This window comes from Aquarana catesbeiana, linkage group LG01 (assembly GCF_042186555.1).
Source record: "Aquarana catesbeiana isolate 2022-GZ linkage group LG01, ASM4218655v1, whole genome shotgun sequence".
NCBI lineage: Eukaryota > Metazoa > Chordata > Amphibia > Anura > Ranidae > Aquarana > Aquarana catesbeiana.
The window spans coordinates 881,634,997-881,658,363 of NC_133324.1; the positions used below are offsets into that span (position 1 = coordinate 881,634,997).

Consider the following 23,367-nt stretch of genomic DNA (forward strand, 5'->3'; position numbering starts at 1 on the left):
CTTCCTCTTTCCCTTGCTTAGCATTCATAAATTCAGCGTGTCTGGTTTGTCCATATATTTGGGGCAATTTTTCCTTCAATTTTTCACAAACCTTCCATCCACTAACCATATTATCTAGATTTGTGACGCTTACACCACATTCTTTTAGTATATACCCAGACATGTTGCTTTCCACTACTTTAATAAGAAGCTGATTAATGTCAGTAGCAGAAGCCTCATATGCTTCCTGTGCAGTACTAAGTTTGTTTGCAAACCCAATTGGATTCTTTCTAGGATCTCCCAATACCTCTAATATAGCTCTCATTTCTTGGGGACTAAAAGGTACATGCCATTTAATTTGAGACTTACTGTCAACAGCATTACCTTCAAAAACTAATTGTATTCTGACTGGATAAACTGCAACAGATTGCTCTGTGCCAGGGGCAGAAGGGGTGGTTTCTCTGATCCTTCTCTCTTCATCTTGCTGCCACAATTTGGAAATTATGGTTTGCTCCAGAAGTTTAGACTCTATCTCTCTTTCTCTGGCCAAAGCCTTAAGTTCAGAGAGATCTAGTTTTGCATATGTGCCTTTTGATTTATGCCAATCATCTGTTTCTAAGATACAAGCCAAATCCCTCTTTTTAGGTTGATATGGGGCTGTTAAACCTCTGCTCTCCACTATATTGCCCAGCTCATCTTTTGTGTGTTTTATGTAATCTAATTCTTGTTCTTTTGTGGAGGGACCCCTTAAAGCCAAACTGGCAGCCACATAAGGTGGGGGATCCTCCTCTACAGAGTCTTCTGGCCAAACGTAGTAAATTTGGGCAGTACTTTTATTAAACATCTCTGTCAAGCCAATTTGATTTGCTACTTTAGCTTCTGTCTCTCATGTGCAAGCTATTTTCCACGTTCCTTCACTGCACAATAGTGGGTCATTATCGTGCCGAAAAGTTTGCTATACTACAAAATCAAAAGTCCCTTCAGATTTTAAAGATTTAGCTGTTCCATTTGTCCATTCTACCCATTTATTTAGGGGCTCAGTAAAGGCGGAACTGTACCTTCGGTTCATATATTCTCTAGCGCTCATCTTGCCCTGGGCATTTTCTGAAGCCCTCTCATTCCCTTATTTAATTTAATGGCCATAATGACTGGCCAGTCTTCTCTACTTGTGCCTATAACCACTTGCCTCTAAAACAAATAGTACAGCCAATCTGCAGATTTACAAGTGGATAGAAGGGGTTTATGACAATAGACAAAACACTCATTAAGAGACCCTCCTCATCTCTTCTCTTCTCTGTGGGTTTTATCTGACCCTACCTTGTGCCTCTGAACCAGGTCGCCCACAAGAAGTAAATGCAGGGAACTGCAGAAGATTCTCCCTATCCACACACAGTCCAACCCGTGAAGGGGGACACAAACACATTTAAAAACACACACGTTACCCAACCAGAAAGGCCTGAGAGTGGTCTGGTTTCCTTGAGAACCGACAGATAGGATACATAGGAAAGGCAGAAATATAGCAAGCTTAAGGACAGCTTACCTAGCATTTAGAGGTCTGCGTTCCCAATGATCCCAATCAAAGTGCGGTTCCTTCTGGAGACTCCTGACTGGCTCGCCAACTGTTTTGGGAACTATTTCTGATTGGTACTCTAAAAACAAAAGTTAATACTGCAATTGCAGGAACAAATTCACAGGACGCAATCACTGTGTTTAAAATGTCTGTTCCATGCACAATTTATTATTATATGTTATTTTATACATAGATAAGAAAGGGGTGGTGTGAGATGTTATTAAAAACCAACAAATAGAAATATGTTATTAAAAGCTAGCGAATAAAACAATTGCAAAAGTAAAACCTTGAGAGAGGAGGGGGAGTAGAGACAGAGAGAGTTTCTAGCAGATGATGTGTCTGTGTGTTGGTGAAGGTTACAGAACACATTTCAACAACGTGAACAAAATTGAGTCTCTTGTGCTTAAATGAACAATACAGTGAAAGTCCATGTCAACATTATAGAATGGAGTTGTTCCTCAGGATTGTGCATAAAGGTGCCTTGACTGAAAAAAAGGTTGAGAAACACTACCCTAAAAAAATGCACACTTAGTGGAACAGGAAGTTGTACATGTGTGTTTTTTGTCCTCTTCTGTCACATTTTTGGGAAACAATGGTAAGGTATGTCACAAAGACATGGTTCAAAATAATTCCATCTGCATTGGGATGGATCATTTGATCTTAGATGAATAAAACAAGAGTGCTGTCAAATAATAGGTAATTCCTTTATTGTAGATAGCATTATGGAGGAAAGCACATAAACAGCGCCAGGAATAGTGCTGATATTGGAAAGCACATAAATAGGGCCACGTTTCTGGGTAGCAAGCAGCTCCTACCACATTATGCTGTTCATAGTCAGCTATACATTGTTATGTACAATAAAGGATTTCGGCTTTCATACTGCCAACTAGGTGCCATTTGAAGTTGTTGCAGCTGCTTCAGTATTGCCTGTATATGTGTGTTGGCAGCATAGCTGTGCTGTACTGTGCCTTTACAGGGTTTGTATGACTAGAACCTAAAACCTAGTTTTAGCCTCTTCTCTGTAAATCTGTTTCTCTTTCCTGGTTGTATCAGTACATGCAAAACCTTTTCAGTTTGTGTCAGCCTGGTTCCGATTCTGTCTATGCAAACATGTTTCTGATTCTGTTTGTTATTTTTATACTATCAAAGTGATTTTAAGTAAGGATCTTTCAATGTGTCATTGATTTCACCTTTGTTTAAATCATCCGTATCTTGAAGTGACACTAAGAATTGTCAAAGACATGGCAAGGAAGTTGTAAATTCCAGCTACACCGAGCAGTTATTCTGCAGAGCAACTGCTCCATAAACAGGCACACATTTTTCAGCATGGCACGTATCGTGTAGTCAGGGGAAAGGCCCTCCACTGTCAGAACTAGCATGCAGGCAGCCAGTCAGGAGCCTAATAGCACTCAGATTTTCTGGAAGACCCAGTTACTATGGGGAGCACCTCCCCAAATGCAACCAGAGTACTGTAGTTCCAGTGGGGTGTCACCCCTGTGTCTACAGGCCTGGGATCCCTCCAGCTGTTTTCCTGTGTTCTCCTGTGTTACCAGAGCTATCTTGGACTTCACTAGAAGGAACACTGTTGATGGGGATAAATGTAAATATGCATTCTGAACTGTTTTACTGAAGTATTGATTTTATCTTAGACTCTCTGTTGCTATAGACTCATACACTATATTGTCAAATGTATTGGGACGCCTGCCTTTACACACACACACATGAACTTTAATGGCATCCCAGTCTTAGTCCATAGGGTTCAATATTGAGTTGGGAATGTTTGACCATTCTTCCAGAAGTGCATTTGTGAGGTCAGGCACTGATGTTGGCCGAGAAGACCTTGCTTTGTGCACTGGTATGCAAAGGGGCCATCCCCAAACTGTTCCCACAAAGTTGGGAGCATAAAATTGTCTTGGTATGCTGATGCCTTAAGAGTTCCCTTTACTAAAACTAAGGGGCTAAGCCCGACCCCTGAGAAACAACCACAAGCCATAACCCTCCTCCACCAAATGATTTGGACCAGTGCACAAAGCAAGGTCCATAAAGACATAGATGAGCGAGTTTGGGGTGGAGGAACTTGACTGGCCTTCGCAGATTACTGACCCCAACCCGATAGAACACCTTTGGGATGAATTAGAGTGGAGACTGCAAGCCAGGCCTTCTCGTCCAACATCAGTGCCTGACCTCACAAATGTGCTGCTGGAAGAATGGTCAAACATTCCCATAGACACACTCCTAAACCTTGTGGAGAGCCTTCCCAGAATAGTTGAAGCTGTTATAGCTGCAAAGGGTGGGCCAACTCAATATTGAACCCTACAGACTAAGACTGGGATGCCATTAAAGTTCATGTGTGTGCAAAGGCAGGTGTCACAATACTTTTCACAAAATCGTGTATGAAGACTATGCTATCAAGCCAAATGTTACCCTAATTAAGTCACAGAGACATTGATGTAAGAGGTCATGTTTGCGCAGGTTTCCTAATCTGTTTTACATTATTCTGCAACTTTGCACCTTTTTGGTAGTATGCAATTTACAGTTACTTTCTGTCTGATCATTATGCTAATTACGCTTCCTTTTACACAGCTGCGGAGGAAGGTTACAGAATTGGTCTAGGAGGCCAGAAAGAATAAATCTAAACTTGTGTAAAAAAGCTCCTGAGAAATAATGCCAAATATATCTCTATCTGCTGCCAATCACTGCCCCTAAAAAAAACAGACATTTGTTACAATGTTTGCTTGCAAGTTCCCTGCAGAGCTGGTCCACTTACATTTCTAGCCTCAACCAGCAGGAGATCTTCCATCTCCAGCCTCTGCATGCTCGATCAACACAAAGTTCAAATTCCATACTACAAAGGATGGTTCCACACTCAAATGAATATTGCTCTAAAAATTAAAATCTCCAATAAGGATTTTGGTAAATGACTTCATACACAATATGTATATTTTGTAAGCAAAAGAATTACAGCTATTTAAAATGAACCTGTCCTTGATTCTAATGCTATGTACACACGACCGGACTTTCGACGGACTGAATCACGTTGGACTTTTCAACGGACTTTTGACTGACTTTTCAACGGACTTCCGTCGAATCAGACTTGTCTACACACAATCACACCAAAGTTCAACAGATTCGACCGTGATGATGTACGACTGGACTAGAATAAGGAAGTTCATAGCCAGTAGTCAATAGCTGCCCTAGCGACGGTTTTTGTCCATAGGACTAGCATACAGACGAACTGATTTTTCGACCAGACTTGAGTCCGTTGGAAAGATTTGAAACATGTTCTAAATCTAAAGTCCGTCACATTTTCGACAGAAAAGGTCCGCTGCAGGTCTGATGAAGCCCACACACGGTCGAATTGTCCGACGGATTCGTTCCGTCGGACAAGTTTGGTCGAAAAGTCCGGCCGCGTGTACACAGCATAACTCTGTAAAACTACATACAACTAAAAGTACCACCTAAAACCTGATACTGCAAGTTGTTTGTCTAGCAAGTCAGGAGTAGAGGACATGTTTTAAAAATAGTAAACATGATATTGTATTTTTCAAGATACTAAGAACATAAAAAATCACCAATGCTCTTGACAGCAGTTGACAAAGTAAGATCATCAACATTATTGACAATTTATCACTCAGTTCCTCTGAGTTCCTTATAATTTTGCTGTTTTTTGAGACACAACCTACTGTATGCTTACATTCTTATTCCCAACCCCTGAAGTTTGCCTTTTAAAAAATTGTGACTATTAAGGAATTCACCCCATAACAGTGTATCCCTTTCTTTGTCTCTGCAGCTTTATGTCTCTGTAGATCTTGGAAGGAAATGGGATCTCTTGCAAGAGCAAGTCACCAAGGATCATATATTCTGGTAAGCTTCAATATCTTTTTATACACAGTATATTGCTGAACTTAGTTTTTAGGGTATAAGGGCTCCTCAGAATTCCAATCTTATCAGACTTGCAAATAAAACTTCAAACCTTCGTGCCAGATTCCCTCTTATTCCTATGATTCTGTAGCTTCAAACTTTGCAATATCTCTAAAGTACGCCCCTACCTAACCAATTAAACCACAAAGCTCCTAGTCCACTCACTGGTCATCTCTTGCCTTGACCACTGCAACTTCCTCTGCACTGGATTACTTTTACAGGCTACCCTCCCTTTAATCCATTATGAGTGCTGCTGCCAGAGTCATCCACCTTTCCAACCATTCAGTGTCTGCTACGCTTCTCTACCTCCACTGGCTTCCGTTCACACCTATTAGGTTGTTTTCATATATTCTTGTTCATTTGTATCATGTGTTTTTTATTGTACTAGCACTTTACGCACTTTATTGCTGACATATCATTGTGCCTATTTTGTTTTTCCAACACATGATATTAGCGCTGCACTTTTTAGTCTATACCTTACACAATTTGTCACATTGTAGTGCTAGCGGCTCACTTATTTCACATGTACAGGAGAAGACATGTCACACAATTATAATAACCCCTGTGTGCATCAGCCAATAAATTAAATAAACAGTACCAACAGTAACAACAGTAACATAGCATAGTACACTACCTATTAGATTGTAAGCTCTTCTGAGCAGGGCCCTCTTAATCTTATTGTATTGTATTATAACTGTATTGTCTCCCTTTTATATTGTAAAGCGCTGCGTAAACTGTTGGCGCTATATAAATCCTGAATAATAATAATAATAATAGCTTGATCATCTTTAGAGAGAACTGTACAGAACTTGTGCAGATTAATTTGCAGGCTGACCACTAGACCCTGTAGTTCATCAAACTATCAACTGCTCTTCTCATCACACATATACACTTTTTTGGAGGAATGGGCATTACAGGGATCCCACTCAAGTTCTGTCTCAGTTGGGCATTTCAGGTAGTCATGTGGATCACCAATTTGGTTGTATGGGAGACCTCATCACAAACAGGAAACCCTTTTTCTTAATGGTGGTCTTCGGCTTGCACCCTTTGCATGCACAGGTAACATTTCAAGCAGCAGTGAGAGAGCTTACAGCCTCAACCCCAGCACTGACTGATCACTAAAGGCTGATTCTTTAAAGTTGTAGGGCACACTAGTATGTCTTCTTCTGCCATACTGCCATCTCTTCTTCTGGAAGCATGACATTATCATGTTGACTCAATGCTACACTGGCAGGTCTCACCCTGATGCCCATTTGTCTCTCTCCTGCAAGACGTAGGCTATGCTGAGAACCTGTTACGATCATTGCCAAATGAAGTATACCTTTAAACAGTTTTTTAGATTAGACTTTCTTTTGAATATGGTGATATAATGCTGAGAGGATACATAATTTAAAAACAAGAACGATTAACTGTTGTGTTATAAACACTGTTGAGCGTGTCTGCGGGCACTGCCATCTAGCATGCAATTAATCATCGAAAAAGTTTAATAAAAAAAGCAGTTACTTTTGGCACTTTTAATAAAGTGTTTCATCTTCCATACCTGTGCTGTATTATGGACTGTGAATCCTTCTTGTCACCCATTAGTTATCATCTGAAATTCACATAAAGGGGTTTACGATGGCAAAACTATACTAGCTGTTTATAAAAATTCATTTACAGTTTCTTGCAAGTTGAAAGTAAAATGACAAATTTCATGTTCTGCCTTAATATCGACTCCCTTCTCTTAATGCATGCCGCCATAAATAACTTTATAATGCTTCTGCAAGAGTCAAATCGTCTTCATTGTGTGATTGTGATTTGTGATCGATGAGTTTTCCCCTCAATTAATAGGCAACAGATGGTACAGGCTCGAGAGGAAAAAGAGCCATTTGCTACATACAGAATTGCCATCAATTATCTGACGTTAGGCAGGCCTTTTCAAGTTTTGTTATTTACTATCAGTGAAATGCAGGATAATGTGATAGAAGATTGTGGTCTACCCTCTGAAGAATATTTAAATGTGTTTCTGGTTAAACTTCATGTAGATTGTAATGTGCAGATTCATTTAAAGGGTTTTTCTACTTCAAGAAAGAAAAAAAAAAAAAGAAAAAAAACCCAATGGTACAGTAGGGCTTGTTGCGAAAATCCAGCATACATATTCAAACCCATCTGCAACCAGTGTTTCTAAAATAGCAGATTACCAGCATCAGAGAGATTTTATCCATACATACACTAGTAGATTTCCAAATGAATGTTCGCACAATTATTCGTAGAAACATTTGTGCAAAAATCCTCAGTACATTAGATGACTTGATGAATGTCATTTGAAAGTATTTAACCACTTTTTTTGCTTTTAACATCCCAATTTGGGATTTCTTGAACAAAAAACCCATTAACTGTTTGAAATTTGTCCAAGAGAAAATTTCCATCCTGCTCCTTCTAATTTTCTCATCACATTGAACACTGATGTGACCCTACTGTCACGCCACCCCCTAGCGTAGATGGTCAGGTAGTGTAACTGGCTCTGTGTTCTGCACCTATAGCAGTCCCTTTCCCATAAGGCAAGCAGACCTACCGGTACTCAGTTTCCCCAAGGTCATATACACAATGCTATAGTGCCTGGCTACCACGTAAAAAAGAGGAAGAGAGTAGTCATAGAGTCAAATCCATGGTCTAAAGGCAGGCAGAGTTCAGAGAGTAGTTTAATGAGGAAATCCAAACTAGCTGGCAGGGCAAGGATCAAAAAGGATTTGGTCAGAATCCATACAATAGACAAACAAGATGTTTGGGGGGCACACCCTAAAAGATGCATTAAATATGGATTAAATAATTACACGCTCCTGACACCCACTAATATTTAGAAAATCAGACTAACATTGAAAGATTTTGATTACATTTCTAGTATGGCCAGTTTAACTCTCCAAGCAAAAAAACATGAGCAAATGGGTTGTTTCACTTGTATAAATCTAGCCTTATTTTCCAGTTTTGACTAATGAGTACTTTAAACCAGTTATGAGAGAAACGCAAGAGCATGCTAACCTTCTTTTGTTGCTTGGCCACTGATGTTAGCACCCTCCTGGTTACTGACCTGGTACTAGCAAACAGATCAGTATGTCGGAAGTCCTTATCTGCATACTTGTTCTAAGACATTTACTCACAGAATTCAATCAAGGGGGTCACCATGACAGCTATGGAAATAACGTTTTCTGAAAGATACACTATATGGCCAAAAGTATTTGGACACTCCTCCAAATTATTCAGTTGAGGTGTTTTCAGTGAAGGGTACTGTTAATGGTATAGCCCACAAAGACATTTTGGACAATTGTGTGCCTCCTACATTCTAGCAGCAGTTTGGCTGAGCCATTTTTTGTTCCAGTATGACTGTGCCCCTGTTCACAAAGTGTCATATATGTGCATAAGGAGTCTAAGATGAAGAGGGTCTACTCCTGCACAAATCCTATCTGAGTACCACTGGAAATTTAGACAGGGCTGAAAGGGAGATGGAAGGGCACAAGTGAAAAACGAAGACCAGAACTTGAAAACACGAGTATCAAATAATCAGGGATACAGCTGGTGGTACAGCGTGGATACATTAAGTGTGAATACATCAAGTTCAGTTATGAGCAGAGTAGAGTCACAAGTCAGGTCAGGTTTCAGCCAAGCAAGAAGGCACCAAATCGTAAGCAAAATTAAAGTTAGGCGCAACCAGAGGTTGGCATCATGCAGGCAGTAAGATACCAAGACTGCAGACCCTAGGCCAAGGACAGTAACGTAGATGAGCAGCAATCATGGGTAGATTAGGATAATCCAAGAGCAGGTCAATTTAAAGTCAGGTCCGTAACAAGGTCAAGTATAAGTTCATGATCAGGAATCACAGAAGTACAGACTGAAAGACCGTTCAGCAATGATCCTATGCAAAGCTCCAGATTAAATAGCCCACCTGGGACCAGTATTTGTGGTGGAAATGCCCACACACTCGCCAGCATGTGCATGTGGTAGTATGCATTATGCTGGCTGGCACGACATTCCTGACACAAAGTCAGTTCCATAAAGACATAACCTTGTGAGTAAATATCATCATTGTGAAATACAGCCTTTTTTCTGTGTTGTGTTGCTATTCCATTCAGTTAATAATTCTCTTAACAGCAGCAACTATAGTGGACCTATTTTTGCTTTCTATATTTGTGTGGCTTGATCAGGCAAGGTCTAGGAAAAGTGGATCGTCTCTGCAGTGGATTGCACAGCAAGTCTCCTTGGTGGTAGAACATTTGATATTAATGCATAAACATGTTGTTTACCAGTTTGGTGTGGTGGAGCTCAAGTGGCCTAGACAGAGCACTGACCTTACCCTACTGAACACCTTTGGGATGAATTAGAACACAGATTGCAAGCCAGGTCTTCTTGTCCAATATCAGTACTTAACCTCAGTTTTTTTGGTTGAATGGGCACAAATTCCCACAGGCACACTCCAAAACCTTGTGGAAAGCCTTTCTAGAAGAGTGGTGGCTGTGATATGCACAAATTAGGGGCAAGTACACATTAATGGACATCAGTTTGGAATAGAATGTCCAACAAGGATGATACTCAGATGTCCACAAACTTTCTTAACAGGTAATGATAATATTTCCAGGCTAATAATAATGATGATCACCATAGGAGTTTAGTGATCCAGCTAATGATGGGTCATCGGATATATAAAATTCCTGAAGTGAACCATGTTGATCCATTTTGGCCAAGCTTCAGTGCTTTTTGTTCACTCTCATCTTGCTTTGTTTGAAGAATGGGATTAGACTGGCTCTGCCAGAAATATGCTATTCTTTTGCTTTTAATTCACAAGCATTATGCAGCTATTTTGTGCAGCCGGTTCATTTTTAGCAGGCTGGTGTGATAAAGCCAGCATCTATTTATAGCATTCCATATTCTGTGCAATTACAGGTGTTATTTGCAAGCATTAAATTGATTCATTGTGTTAGTGAAATCATATTTAAAAAAAAAAACAAATCTATTTTTATTACTTTGCAGAACATTTTCTCCATTTAAAAGCTTAACCAACAATCTATTCCTTTTACAGCCTGCTCTAAACATATGCCAGAGGGAAAACCACATTAGCATGTTGTATTTTCATCATTTTCTATGGAATCTCATATAAAGAAAGTAAAAATATACACATGTGTTTAAACGACAGTGTTTGTGTGTGTAAAGGTGCACAAATGCTCAAAATCTTTGCTCCATTTTAATGTTACAAAGCAGGGGCGTTGCTAGGTCTACAAAAGATCTGGGGCTAGAGCCCACAGTAGCGTAGTAAAGAAAGTCATATGCTTGGGGGGGGCATACACATGTATATACAGTAATATACATGTGTGTGTATATATATCCCCAGAGAGCCCGCCACTTACATCAGGGTCCCCAGAGAGCCCCCTTACATCAGGGTCCCCAGAGAGCCCCCCTTACATCAGGGTCCCCAGAGAGCCCCCCTTACATCAGGGTCCCCAGAGAGCCTCCTCCTTACATCAGAGTCCTCAGAGAGCCTCCTCCTTACATCAGAGTCCTCAGAGAGCCTCCTCCTTACATCAGAGTCCTCAGAGAGCCTCCTCCTTACATCAGAGTCCTCAGAGAGCCTCCCCCTTTCATCAGGGTACCCAGAGTGCCCCCCCACTTACATCAGGGTTCCCAGAGAGCCCCCCTTACATTAGGGTCCCTAGAGAGCCTCCCCCTTAAATCTAGGTCCCTAGAGAGCCTCTGCCTTAAAATCAGGGTCCCCAGAGAGCCTCTCCATTGCACCAGGGTCCCCAGAGAGCCCCCCACTTACATAAGGGTCCCCAGAGAGCCTCCCCTCCCATTGGGGACCCCTGCAGAGACTCGGGGCTATAGCCCCAAAAGCCACCCCCTAGCGACGCCCCTGTTACAAAGTATTAAGGACCCGTTCACACCACTGCACAACAGATTACGTGTGTTGATGGGCTGCGGTCCAATTAATTTTGAATGGCACCCTAATACAACTGCACAACACCACCTGCAATGCATAACACTGCCGTGCATTGCAATGCCATGCAAAAAATGCAGCCTGAACTATTTTAGATTTGTTGTGATATTAAACAAAATAACCAGTTGCGCTAAATAGTAAATTACAGAGTTTCCAAAGATGATATAACATTAAAGAAATACAAAATTGAAAAAATGCTAGAATAGCTGCTGGCTCAATATTGCTGGAAAATAACAATATGCATAAACAAATATAATAAAGGTACAGTGCTAAAGCAGTAATCAGATTATGACATCCAATTCTCCATTAGGGAGGCAAGCAAGTCCTTGTGATAAAGTTCCAAAGCTGTTTCCAAAGTGCTCAAGAAGTGTGGTCAACAAAGTGCTTAAGAAGTGTGGTCAGCAAAGGCCCTAGACAGAGTGCTCCAGAGGAAAAGTAGCACCATCACCCTATCACACTGTCTCTTAGCATCACGTATGAACCCCCACACAAGGAAGGTCAGATAAGCAGTAGAAAAACCAATGGGGATGTTTCGCCACTCTCCACTTATTCATATACTCCCAATCCGCTAAATGGTCTCATCTAGAATCTCCCAGATTTTACAGGGGAAAGCAAAGGATGCATAGCATAGTGTAGTATTTTCCATAAAGATTTATTGATAAAACATATTACACTCACTCCACTGTAAGATAACAATCCGCACATCATATAAAACCAAGCGTTTCCAACTGAAAAAATGGCCACTGCGCCCCAATGCGTGATGACGTCACAACTCCTCCCTACGTGTTACGTCATCAATGATGTCATTGTCAGAGTAGCTTCAGCTTCCCCTATGAACATTGTTTGATGTATTGTACACCAATAAGCAACCCCTCATTTTGGATAACTTGGATTTTTAAAATTGCCTGAAATTTGCGCACTTTGCCATTTGTCTAGCACTATATGAAAAAATTGGTTAAAGTGGGGTTCCACCCCAAAAAACAAAACTAACTGAAAAATTGTAAAAAAAAAAAAAAAAAACAAAAAAACATTTGAATATATATATTTTTTTTTTACTTACCTCTAAATGCCTGTTGCTAGGTGGTCCCTCGTAGTCTGCCTCTTCCTTTGCCTGGGCTGGTGACATCACTTCCCCCCAGGCACAGGAAGGGCTCGGCTCTGCTCCCTCCCTCCTGTCAATCATCTGGGACCCATTACAGGTCCCAGGTGATTGAGCGGCCAATCACGGCGCGCTGCGCCGCTCACACATGCGCAGTGGGTGCAAGGCTGTGAAGCCACAGCCCGGCGCCCACAGTTGAAATGCCGGCGCCAACGAGCGGAGGGGGGGGGACGAGCGGGGCTTCGATCCCCCGCATCGCTGGACCCAGGGACAGGTAAGTGTCCAATTAAAAGTCAGCAGCTGCAGTATTTGTAGCTGCTGACTTTTAATATTTTTTTTTTTTAATGGAGCCCCTGGGTGGAACTCCTCTTTAAGCTGATCATTAATGCCATTTTTTGCCCCTGATACAACTGCCCTTGTTGATGTTTAAAAACATCAACACGCACATACACACATTCCCTTTACTCCCATACCGCTCATTTCAGCCCCCAGGAATGAAGAGTAACGCTGGTGTTTCCAGGTATGACTCGTCTATCTCCAATGTTTATCACTTTGCTGAACATCTACAGCCACCAAAGACTATTCAGCATCTGATACACTTCTGAATGTGTTGAATGCCTGGTCCCCTACTGCGTGATATGGTTTCTCCCGCCTTCCTCACTCTTGTGTCCTGTAGAGACATAGAGGGTGGTGGATGGAACCACAACATGTGGTGGGGGGTGCAGGTATCTGACAGTTCCAAAAGTGTTGGATGTACAGCTTCTCCTGGAGGCCCTAACTCTTCAGCAAAGTGATGACCCATATAAGTGCCCGCCATAGGGGTAAGTGTGAATCATCTTCCTTTGTAGGGGCATTCTGTTAGAAAAAAATCTTTCCAGTGACAGGGTCATTTTAACGTCATGAAAAACAAAAAAATGGATCATAGCTGTGTAACATATATATATTATATTATATTATATTTGCCTAACAAGTATATAAAGACAAAGTGGCGTTTTAGGCACCATACAAAAAGCATGGTATAAGCTAGAATCCTTCTTTAATATAGAGTATATTTTTATCTCCGACATTACTTAAAGTTCTATAATGGAAAGTGACAGGCGGATTTGCCTCCCTTGTTATATTGGATTCCATCCCAGTTCTGTGTCCACAGTGGTAGTCCTGCTCGCTTCAGAGAAACATTTCAAGCAGCGTTTCACGGTAGAGTCAGACCCGCTTGCTGAAGAGTAGAAATTGTTGGCAGTACATCTCACATCACTCCGATTCTTTGTTCCCATCCCTCAGAACCATCATAGTTTTCATCTGACAGTGAGCTAATTGAGAATATATCAGTTCTGAGTACTTCTGTGAATGAACTTTTCCTGCTCCATAACGATGATCTGCTCCGCATTCTGAAAGGAAGCTTTTCTTTGAACAGTGGAAACAATAGCTGGTAGGAGACTTTAATTAACCCCCTTGCATTGTGCAGCTTATACGTTCGTCTCAACGATAATGAAATGTTGCATCATAAAAGCGCTTTTCTCTTTGTTAGCAATCTGAATCAAATAAATAATCCAATACATTCAAAATGAGGATTGTTATATAAAGCATTGATATGGACTTCATCAGATGGGTCTTGGATTTCATTCCTTTTTATATGAAAATACAGTGTAATTGTTATGTCATTGTCTCATGCCAGCTTTAGATATTATAAGCCCACTTTGCACTTTCCCTAAACAATACACATTTGTGCCTGTCACTACTGCAGCACATCAAAAATGCCAATATGTTGGGTTATTTTACCAAAAAAAGTACAGGGTGGGTTTCATTATGTAAACAACAGTGGACCACTGTGTTGAAATGGCCACATGTAGTCTCCACTAGAAGCCTGGGTGGCTGGGTGACAATGCAGGAGAGCAATAGGGAAACAGGGTCACAGTATCGTAACTCTGCCTGAACAAGGATCTTTATGGCAGGATAACCTTGTATCATTTTATTGAAGGCTGCAGCTTTAAAACATATTGGAAAGTTACTTATAGGATTAAATTAACATTAACAAAAAGTTTTGGTGATTGGGTTTACATATACACTCTATTATCAAAAGTATTGGGGTGCCTGCCTTTACACGAACGTGAACTTTAATGGCATCCCAGTCTTAGTTTGTGGGGTTCAATATTGAGTTGGCCCACCCTTTGCAGCTATAACAGCTTCAACTCTTCTGGGAAGGCTGTCCACAAGGTTTAGGAGTGTGTCTATGGGAATGTTTGACCATTCTTCTAGAAGCCCATTTGTGAGGTCAGGCACTGATGTTGGCCGAGAAGACCTTGCTTTGTGCACTGGTACGCAAAGGGGCCATCCCCAAACTAACTTTGTTCCAACATGACTGCGCACCAGTGCACAAAGCAGGGTCCACAAAGACATGGATGAATGAGTTTGGGGTGCAGGAACTTGACTGGCCTGCACAGAGTTCTGACCTCAACCCTGAACACCTTTGGGAGAAATAAGAGGGCATACTGCGAGCCAGAGCTTCTGTCCAACATCAGTGCCTGATGTTTAAAGGCAGGTGTCCCAATACTTTTGTTACCATAATGTACTTTAAAGTCAGTAAACTGAACGCATCTTTTTGGCTCTGTGTAGAGGGAAGGGTAAAATATAATAAAGTTAGTGCACTCATGCTTTATTGTAAATTTGTCACAAACCTGGGCAATTCAGTCCGAGAATATAATAAATATTGCATATGAGGAGGTGATCTCCAATGAAAAGAGAAACAGATGAGTGAATAATGAAAAATCTGCTCTGCCAGTAATTCAGCAAAGCAAATCGCATACTTTGTGAATATTTTATGCACCCAACACGATAGTAAAGGGTTCACTATTAAATGCATCAAAGTGTGTAGCGACCTCTAAAACAAGATGGTGGGAGGAAATGGGGATCCCACTTCTAATGCTGAAGGCAGTTATAGTATGAGAATCACATTTGTATCATTGGCCTAAGATTGATATAGTAATGAGCGAATAATGAAAAATCTGCTCTGCCAGTTATTTGGAAAAGTAGACTGCATTATTTATGAATATTTTATTCACCCAACATGATAATAAAAAGTTAATTATTAAATGCAGCAAAGTGAGTATTGACGTCCAAGACAAGATGGTGGTAGGTAAGGGGGATCCCACTTTTAAAGCCAAAGGTGATTATGGAGTGAGAGTCACATTTATATAATTAGCCTAATAATGAAATAGTACTTCCCTATTATGTACTATCCTAGTATAAACAAAAAGAACCTTCATTATTAGGGAGTGATATAATGTAGGGGTGATGGAATTCTAATGTCATTTAGTTCTACATTAACAGATCAGGTAGAAGCAACCAATCAGTGCCCCTGCTTTGCAAAGCTTCGACCGGCTATAGGCAGCAAGAGGGAAAATGACTATGGGGTCAATTCACTAAAGTTTACCACATGCAATAACACAGTCACATGACTCACTTGCATAAATGATTGCATTTGGTAAATAAAGTCCAATTCACAAAACAAAAATGAAAGATTATGCGGTATTTACCGAAAAATGAAAATTGTTCCGGTAATTATCATCCAAAAACCATGCGGTAAGCTCTTAAGCTCTTAAGTCCAATTCACAAATGGAACAGAGAGTAAAACATATGCAGTATTTATCACCAGGAGTTTTCTGGCGGTATCACATGCTGTATTTGTCAGAAAAAGCGTGGGGGTCCCCCCCAATAGCTGGTTGTTAAGGAGCAGGCCGGGAAGCCGGCTGCCGCATCTTTAACAATGGATAACTCATCAGCTGTCAGTGGGTCCCCCCCCCAAAGCAACCCCCCAGGGTATGTGACCTGGTATGGTTCGGGGTGGGGGGGGACGCTCGCTCGTCCCCTCCTTCCTGACCTGCCGGCTGCATGCTCGGATAAGGGTCTGGTTTGGGGTTTGGGGGGACGGCCTGCCATTTTAAAAAAGAAATTGGCGTGGGGTTCCCCTTAAAATCCATACCAGACCCAAAGGGCCTGGTATACATTGGGGGGACCCCAAGCTGTATTTTTAAATTTTTTTTAATTGCCGGGATTTTTTTTTTACATTCAGCTGTCAGCAGGGAACATTTTTTTTAATTGCATGGATTTTTTTTACATTCAGCTGTCAGCTGATGAGTCATTTGTTGTTAGGGACACGGTGGCCGGCTTCCCTCCTTAGCGACCAGCTCAATACAATGGCGTCCCTAGGGGGGGGCAGAGGGGGCCCTGACCCCTCCCCCCCCCAACATTATGCTGTGCCCCACCATGTGCCCCTCCAATAAAAAAAAAATTTTTTACAAAAAAATCAATGTCTAAGAGGGAGAGAGTCCCCAGTCAGCTCCTGCGGGTGATTCCTCCCCCCTCCCTCTGCTTGCTGACACTGCATAATGCGAGCGCTCACACAACCACGGCCACCCAATCTGCTCCTTCCCCTGCATCCTCATTGGCAGGGAGAAGAGCAAGTTGCAGGAAGGACTTCACCAGGAAAAAACAGACTGATTTCTCCCGTCCTTAGGACAGGAGAACCAGCCTGTAAATTCCAAGAGATGCCAGACCAGCGCTGTCAATAGCAGGGGCAGGACAGCAAGAGGAGGCTGGGGAACCGCACAGTTGCAGAACACCGGGGCCCGGAGGCAAGACAACCTTTGCAACCCTGATAGTTCTCCCACTGCTTTGGATCCTTATATTTTCTTGGTATGCTGGTGACATATATCTCTTGTTTTCTGCCACCCTGGGGGGGGGCCCAATACAGTAGGAAGGGAGCTCACTGCAGAACATGTGAAAGGGCCATTGTGGGGTCGTAGTAAAAGGCCCCAGGATATATATATATATATATATATATATATATATGTTTTATAGTTGCCCCCCTACTTTTGTCCCTGTCCCTCCATGTGCCCCCCCTAAATATGAAAGCTGGAGACGGCACTGGCTCAATATGATAAATTACCATATGAATAAATGCAGTAATTACCGCTCAATCAAACAAACACTGCATTCATTATTTAACACAAAATTCTTAGTGAATTACACTTTCAAAACTGATTTACTGCAAGCGCTATTTCACTGCATTTTTATTTGCAATTAATTAAGTGAATTGGCCCCTCTACTCTAAAGCAGGCTTTGGGTCCTCGTTAATTTTCATAAATGGACTCTATCAGGTGTTTACTTCCCTGCAAGTGATATTATCATATATTCACCCTTCTAGCAGTCCATTTCTCCCTTCCAACACTGCAGATAAAAGTCTATAGCTAAAAAATATGAAGAAGGCTAGAATTCCTCCTGAAGTGCTAAAGCTGGCAATTTTCAGTCAATTTCAAACACTTTTGAGCCTCCAGAAATCATAAATTTGATGACAAGTAATCGCCAGAAACTAAGCAATTTACCACCCATGATTTCAATCTACTACTGGAATTCGGTTGATTATAAAGTTGAAACTGAGCAATAAAATGAAAACAATACAGTATATTAAGAGATCAAATTGAAATGGATGAATTCATCCCATATGAACCATATCTCCCAGAGAACATTTAAATTCCTTTATTCAAACATGTGGATATTGAAAATATTCATGTCCTAGGATTTCACAGGATTTACTCTGTGTTACTTATCATACATACAGTATACATCAACAGCAAATGTATTTAATTCATGCATTATAAAAAATATAAATAAATAAAAATGATAAAGACATTCTTCGTGTCCTGACAAAAACAAAAAAACACTTCTCTGTACGAGACTTCCTTCCTTTAACAAACATTTCACATTATATTCTGTATCTTATAAAATAGTTTTTTTTTAATTAGTCTATTAGGAGATATTGAAGGTTGACAGAAACAGACTGACGCGTTTTGGGGTCTCTGCATAACGCTTCTTCAGAGATTAAAGCTGCCATACATGGAGCGAATTTCTTTCCTGCAACCACGGGTTGCAGGAAAGAAATTTGCTCAATTCCCCCATCAACACAGTCAGTGTTGACAGGGGAATCCCTCCCGCCGAGCCATTGTGTTCTTCCGGCGAGGGGCACGGGGAGCTCTCCCTGCCAGGAGAACACAGTGATTATTGATAGCACCTATAACAGCTGCTTGCAATAATCACCAACAATCCAGAATGTGCTGGAAGTTTCTGCAAAGGAAGGAGGAGAGGTGGAGCTGTCTGGAGTATTCTGGGGCACTGTCCAATCCCCAACTAGGATTTGCAGGGGACAGGCCCCCTCAAATACCCGGGGTAAGCCCAGCTGGGGGGAAGTGGTTCGGGAGGAAGCTGTCGTGGCCTTTGAGGGAGCTCCATAGTCTAGGGGGGGGGGTTGACCTTGGGCCTGGGCGTGGAGAGGACCTTATCACAATCCACAGAAGTATCCTGGACAGGAGGCATGGGAGAAAGGAGAGGAAAGCAGGAGATCACTGCCAGGCAAGTCTTGAGGGGGGAACAACAAGTCTCAGCCAGGAGGGCTGGTGAGTGACACACAGTCAGGAGGACTGGGAGATTTCAGTCTGGGATGGGTGCAGAGCCAGAGGAGTGGACTTTGGTGACACGGGCAGTGGAGAGAGGCAGCTGTAGCCAGGAGGACTGGCAGGACCTGAAGATGTGGTGCTGAAATCAGTAGCCACGTGGACAGCTAGCACTAAGAACTACTATCAGTTTGCTACACCAGAGGGGCCCGTGGTCCCTACCTGCAAAGGGCATTTGCTCTGGGCCTGGCTGAGCCAGTATCAGACCTACTTCTCAGTATTAGCTGGTGCTGGAAGTGAGGAAGTGTAACCAAGTGATGTGCTGGAGCTGGAAGTGAAGAGGTATATATACAGAGACTGTATATAGTTTGAAGTCCCAATTCTTTATTTCTTCAATCAAGTGGGCATACCATATCTCCCCAATCCCCATCCAAGTGTATTCCCCTCAATAAAACTACAAAACAAAGTTTGAGGACAGTTTTTCCGCCTGAAGGTGAATGAGAACTGTGTGCCTGGCTGTGCAGGGTGAGAGACGGAGCACAACAACCAGCTGCCCCTTCGGAGGTACCGCTACATACAGTTTGTAGACGCTATAACTTTTGCACAAACCAATCAATATACGCTTATTGAGATTTTTTTTACCAAGAATATGTAGCAGAATACATATTGGCCTAAATTTATGAAGAAATTAGATTTTTTACATTTTTTCACTGGATTTGTTTTATAGCAAATAGTAAAAAATATTGTTTTTTTTTTTTTTTTTTGATAGGGCAAAAAATAAAAACACAGAGGTGATAAAATACCACCAAAATAAAGTTTTGTGGGAAAAAAGGACATACATTTTATTTGAGTACAGCATCGCACGACCGCGCAATTGTCAGTTAAAGTGGCGCAGTGCTGTATCGCACAAAATGGCCTGGTCATGAAAGGGGGTAAATCTTCTGCAGGTCAAGTGGTTAATACCGCTTTAAATAAGGTCATGAGTCTTGCTGTACAAAGGTCACAGGGTTTGCCCTAGCAGGACAAAAAATTGTCATTATGGAATTATGTTATAGAAGTAAGAACTTGTGCATGTAGGCCCAGGAAAACACGTCAAAGTGATCCAGTGTGTATAAATGTATCCGCAATGTGGCTATTTGCTTGATAAACAACCGCCAATTACATTATTTTCTGACCATTCTTCACTGCCTGTGCAGTCAGTTCTTTGCTGATAGCACTTGCCGGAGTTCTACGCATATATATCTCTCCTTTCAGAAGACTTTCCGCCGTGTCATCTTTTACAACCGAATATTTATGTTGCCCAATCCACCTGTTTATTTGTTGCCGACTGCTATGTTTATTACTAAATAAATTGCTCTATGAACTCCAACATTATTTTATTACACTGCCTGAAATAGTCCTGACTAGTATGAAATATATTGACTTTTCTCATTCTGTGGCAAGGAATTAAAAAAAAAATGTTTACAATGAAATACTGTGTTTTGTAAAACATTCTCATGTGACATTTCGGGTAGTAAAGCTTGCACTAGAAATTACTTTAGTGTGCAAAACAAATATATCCATTACAAGTACAGTAGTAATTCCCTGTGATTACTTATCAGCTTGTCATGCTCCATCATATTATCGAGGAGCATACTAAATTAGATAGCTACATCTGAGCCATGGCTAAAGAGGGCCCCAAATCATGGGAGGGAATGACATAAACCAGTGGACTTTAAACTGCGGCCCTCTGCTTGCTTCAACATGGCCCTTGGGGCATAATTTTCATCCATTGATACCAACAATTAGGCATGATTCCCCCCACTGACAATAATAAAGAGGGAGAAAATCTCCCAATGACACCAATGATTGGCACAATTCCTCCCAATGACACCAACGATGGGGCACAATTCCTCCCTATCTCACTAACAATGAGGCACAACTCCTCCCAATGACGCCAAAGATGGAGCCCAATGACACCAATTATGGGTCACAAATGACACCAGTGATGAGGCACAATTCCTCCCAATGACACCAGTGATGGGGCACAATTCCTCCCAATGACACCAGTGATGGGGCACAATTCCTCCCAATGACACCAACTATGGGGCACAATTCCTCCTTATCTCACTAACAATGAGGCACAACTCCTCCCCATGACGCCAAAGATGGGGCCCAATGACACCAATTATGGGTCACAATTCCTCCCAATGACACCAGTGATGAGGCACAATTCCTCCCAATGACACCAGTGATGGGGCACAATTCCTCCCAATGACACCAATGATGGGGCACAATTCCTCCCTATCTCACTAACAATGAGGCACAACTCCTCCCAATGACACCAAAGATGGGGCCCAATGACACCAATTATAGGACACAATTCCTCCCAATGACGCCAATTATGGTTCACAATTCCTCCCAATGATACCAGTGATGGGGCACAATTCCTCCCTATCTCACTAACAATGAGGCACAACTCCTCCCAATGACACCAAAGATGGGGCCCAATGACACCAATTATGGGACACAATTCCTCCCAATGACGCCAATTATGGGTCACAATTCCTCCCAATGATACCAGTCATGGGGCACAATTCCTCTCAATGACTCCAGTGATGGGGCACAATTCCTCCCAATGACACCAGTGATAGGGCACAATTCCTCCCAATGACACCAGTGATGGGGCACAATTCCTCCCAATGACACCAGTAATGGGACACAATTCCTCCCAATGACACCAACAATGGGACCCAATGGCACCAATGATGAGGCACTGTTCCTCCCGCTGACACCAACGTTGCAGCACTATTTCTCCCACTGACACCGAAGATGTGACATTGTTTATTCCCACTGATGTTAGGATATTTTCTACTTCCAATGGCTACAGTCCAGTCCCCTCTTAGGCTGGATTCACATCTATGCATTTTTAGTGCTTTTTGCATTTTGCAGATTTGCACTACAGTTTCATTTAACATGGTTTCCTATGGTACACGTTCTGTAGTGCAAATCTGCAAAATGCAAAAAGCACTAAAAATGCATAGGTGTGAATCAGGCCTAAAGTCTAAAAGACAGTAATCTGGACCTTTGTTTAGAAGGTTTGGGGACCCTTGACATAGACAAATGATTCTTAGCACATTCTGCAAAGAAGTGTAGAACAATTGGCTGTCATGATTGGTAGGGAGAGATGAAGTTGGTGCTATCTAAGGGCCCTTTCACACTAGGGTGGTTTGCAGGCGCTATTGCTCTAATAATAGCGCCTGCAAACCGACCCGAAAGTGTCACTGCTATGTCTTACAATAGCGGCGCTTTACCGCCGCCGCCGCCCCCGCCCCAGTGTGAAATGGCCCTAAAGTGTAACTCCAGTGTGGTTATTTCGGAAGAACCCCTTCTTTATTATGTTACGCTATTTGCTGATTTTTTACCATGATTCAAAATAGGTAGATATTAAGCCACACAGATTTTTTGGTCATACAATATTTGGGATAGTATCTCTGAGCTCCTTATGCAGCTGTGAACAGAGCGCAAAAATGGTATTTATAATGTTTTTTATATGACTCAGCACATTCGGTGTGGATGTAGGAATCCCTCTCACTGGGCTATAGTATTCCAAAAGAGGAAGGTTTCTCCCCCGGGAGAATACAATGATCACTTGATCACTGCTGTGGTCTATAGCCAACGGCAGGGATCATATGAAAAAGACCTGATAGGCTGTTTGTACAAAGTTGCTTGATCGATTGACTTCAGTACAACCAGCCTGCCCATATATGGATCGAGATTCGTCCGCACCTGCTGAACCAGCTGAATTTCGATCCATCTCTGGCCATCTTATGATGGCACAGTAGGAGGAATTTATATGGAGGGAATTCCCAAGAGATTGAAGAATTCAGAGGGTAGATCAGTCACCCCACCGATAATGAAAATAATGCTTTTAGGTGAAATATCTCTTATTAGTTATTCGAGGAATATTCAAGTTTATCTGAAGCCAAAACTTTATTTTAGTTTTTGGTTAGACCCTCTGTTGGGTTTTTATTGCCATCTGAGTCTCAGCTGGAGAGATTTATCTTCTCTACTAAGGTTGTAGCAAATAAAACATTTTACAGTTGTCACCAAAACAGGAGGTTTCAATAGGGACAATAAGGACACATATTCTAGCAATAGCTGTCTAAGAGGGGATTTCCCCTCAATTAGGAGAGATTTCTTCTCACTTTTGTTGTGTCTTAACATGTTACTAAACCCACAACAGTAAAATCAGTCTGTATATGCAGTAAAGCATGCTAGTTATACTGTGGAACCTAAGGGGTTCATACTCTGCATTGTGTATAAAGGCTGTTTGATCCTGTCTTCTCTGATGCTCCCCTTCTTTCACTGTCTCCAAAAAATAACCTGATATTTCCAGAGGCTGCACATG

At 41.7% G+C, this 23,367-nt stretch overlaps 1 protein-coding gene across 2 annotated transcripts in view; it reads left to right on the forward strand.

Moving 5' to 3' along the window:
- Positions 1 to 23,367, forward strand: part of SORCS2 (sortilin related VPS10 domain containing receptor 2) — a 1,340,427-nt gene that overhangs the window by 967,885 nt on the left and 349,175 nt on the right. For both annotated transcript variants that reach the window (XM_073610686.1, XM_073610693.1), the window contains exon 5: positions 5,340 to 5,413. In XM_073610686.1, the coding sequence (XP_073466787.1) occupies positions 5,340 to 5,413 (74 nt within the window). The remainder of the gene's footprint in view (positions 1 to 5,339; positions 5,414 to 23,367) is intronic.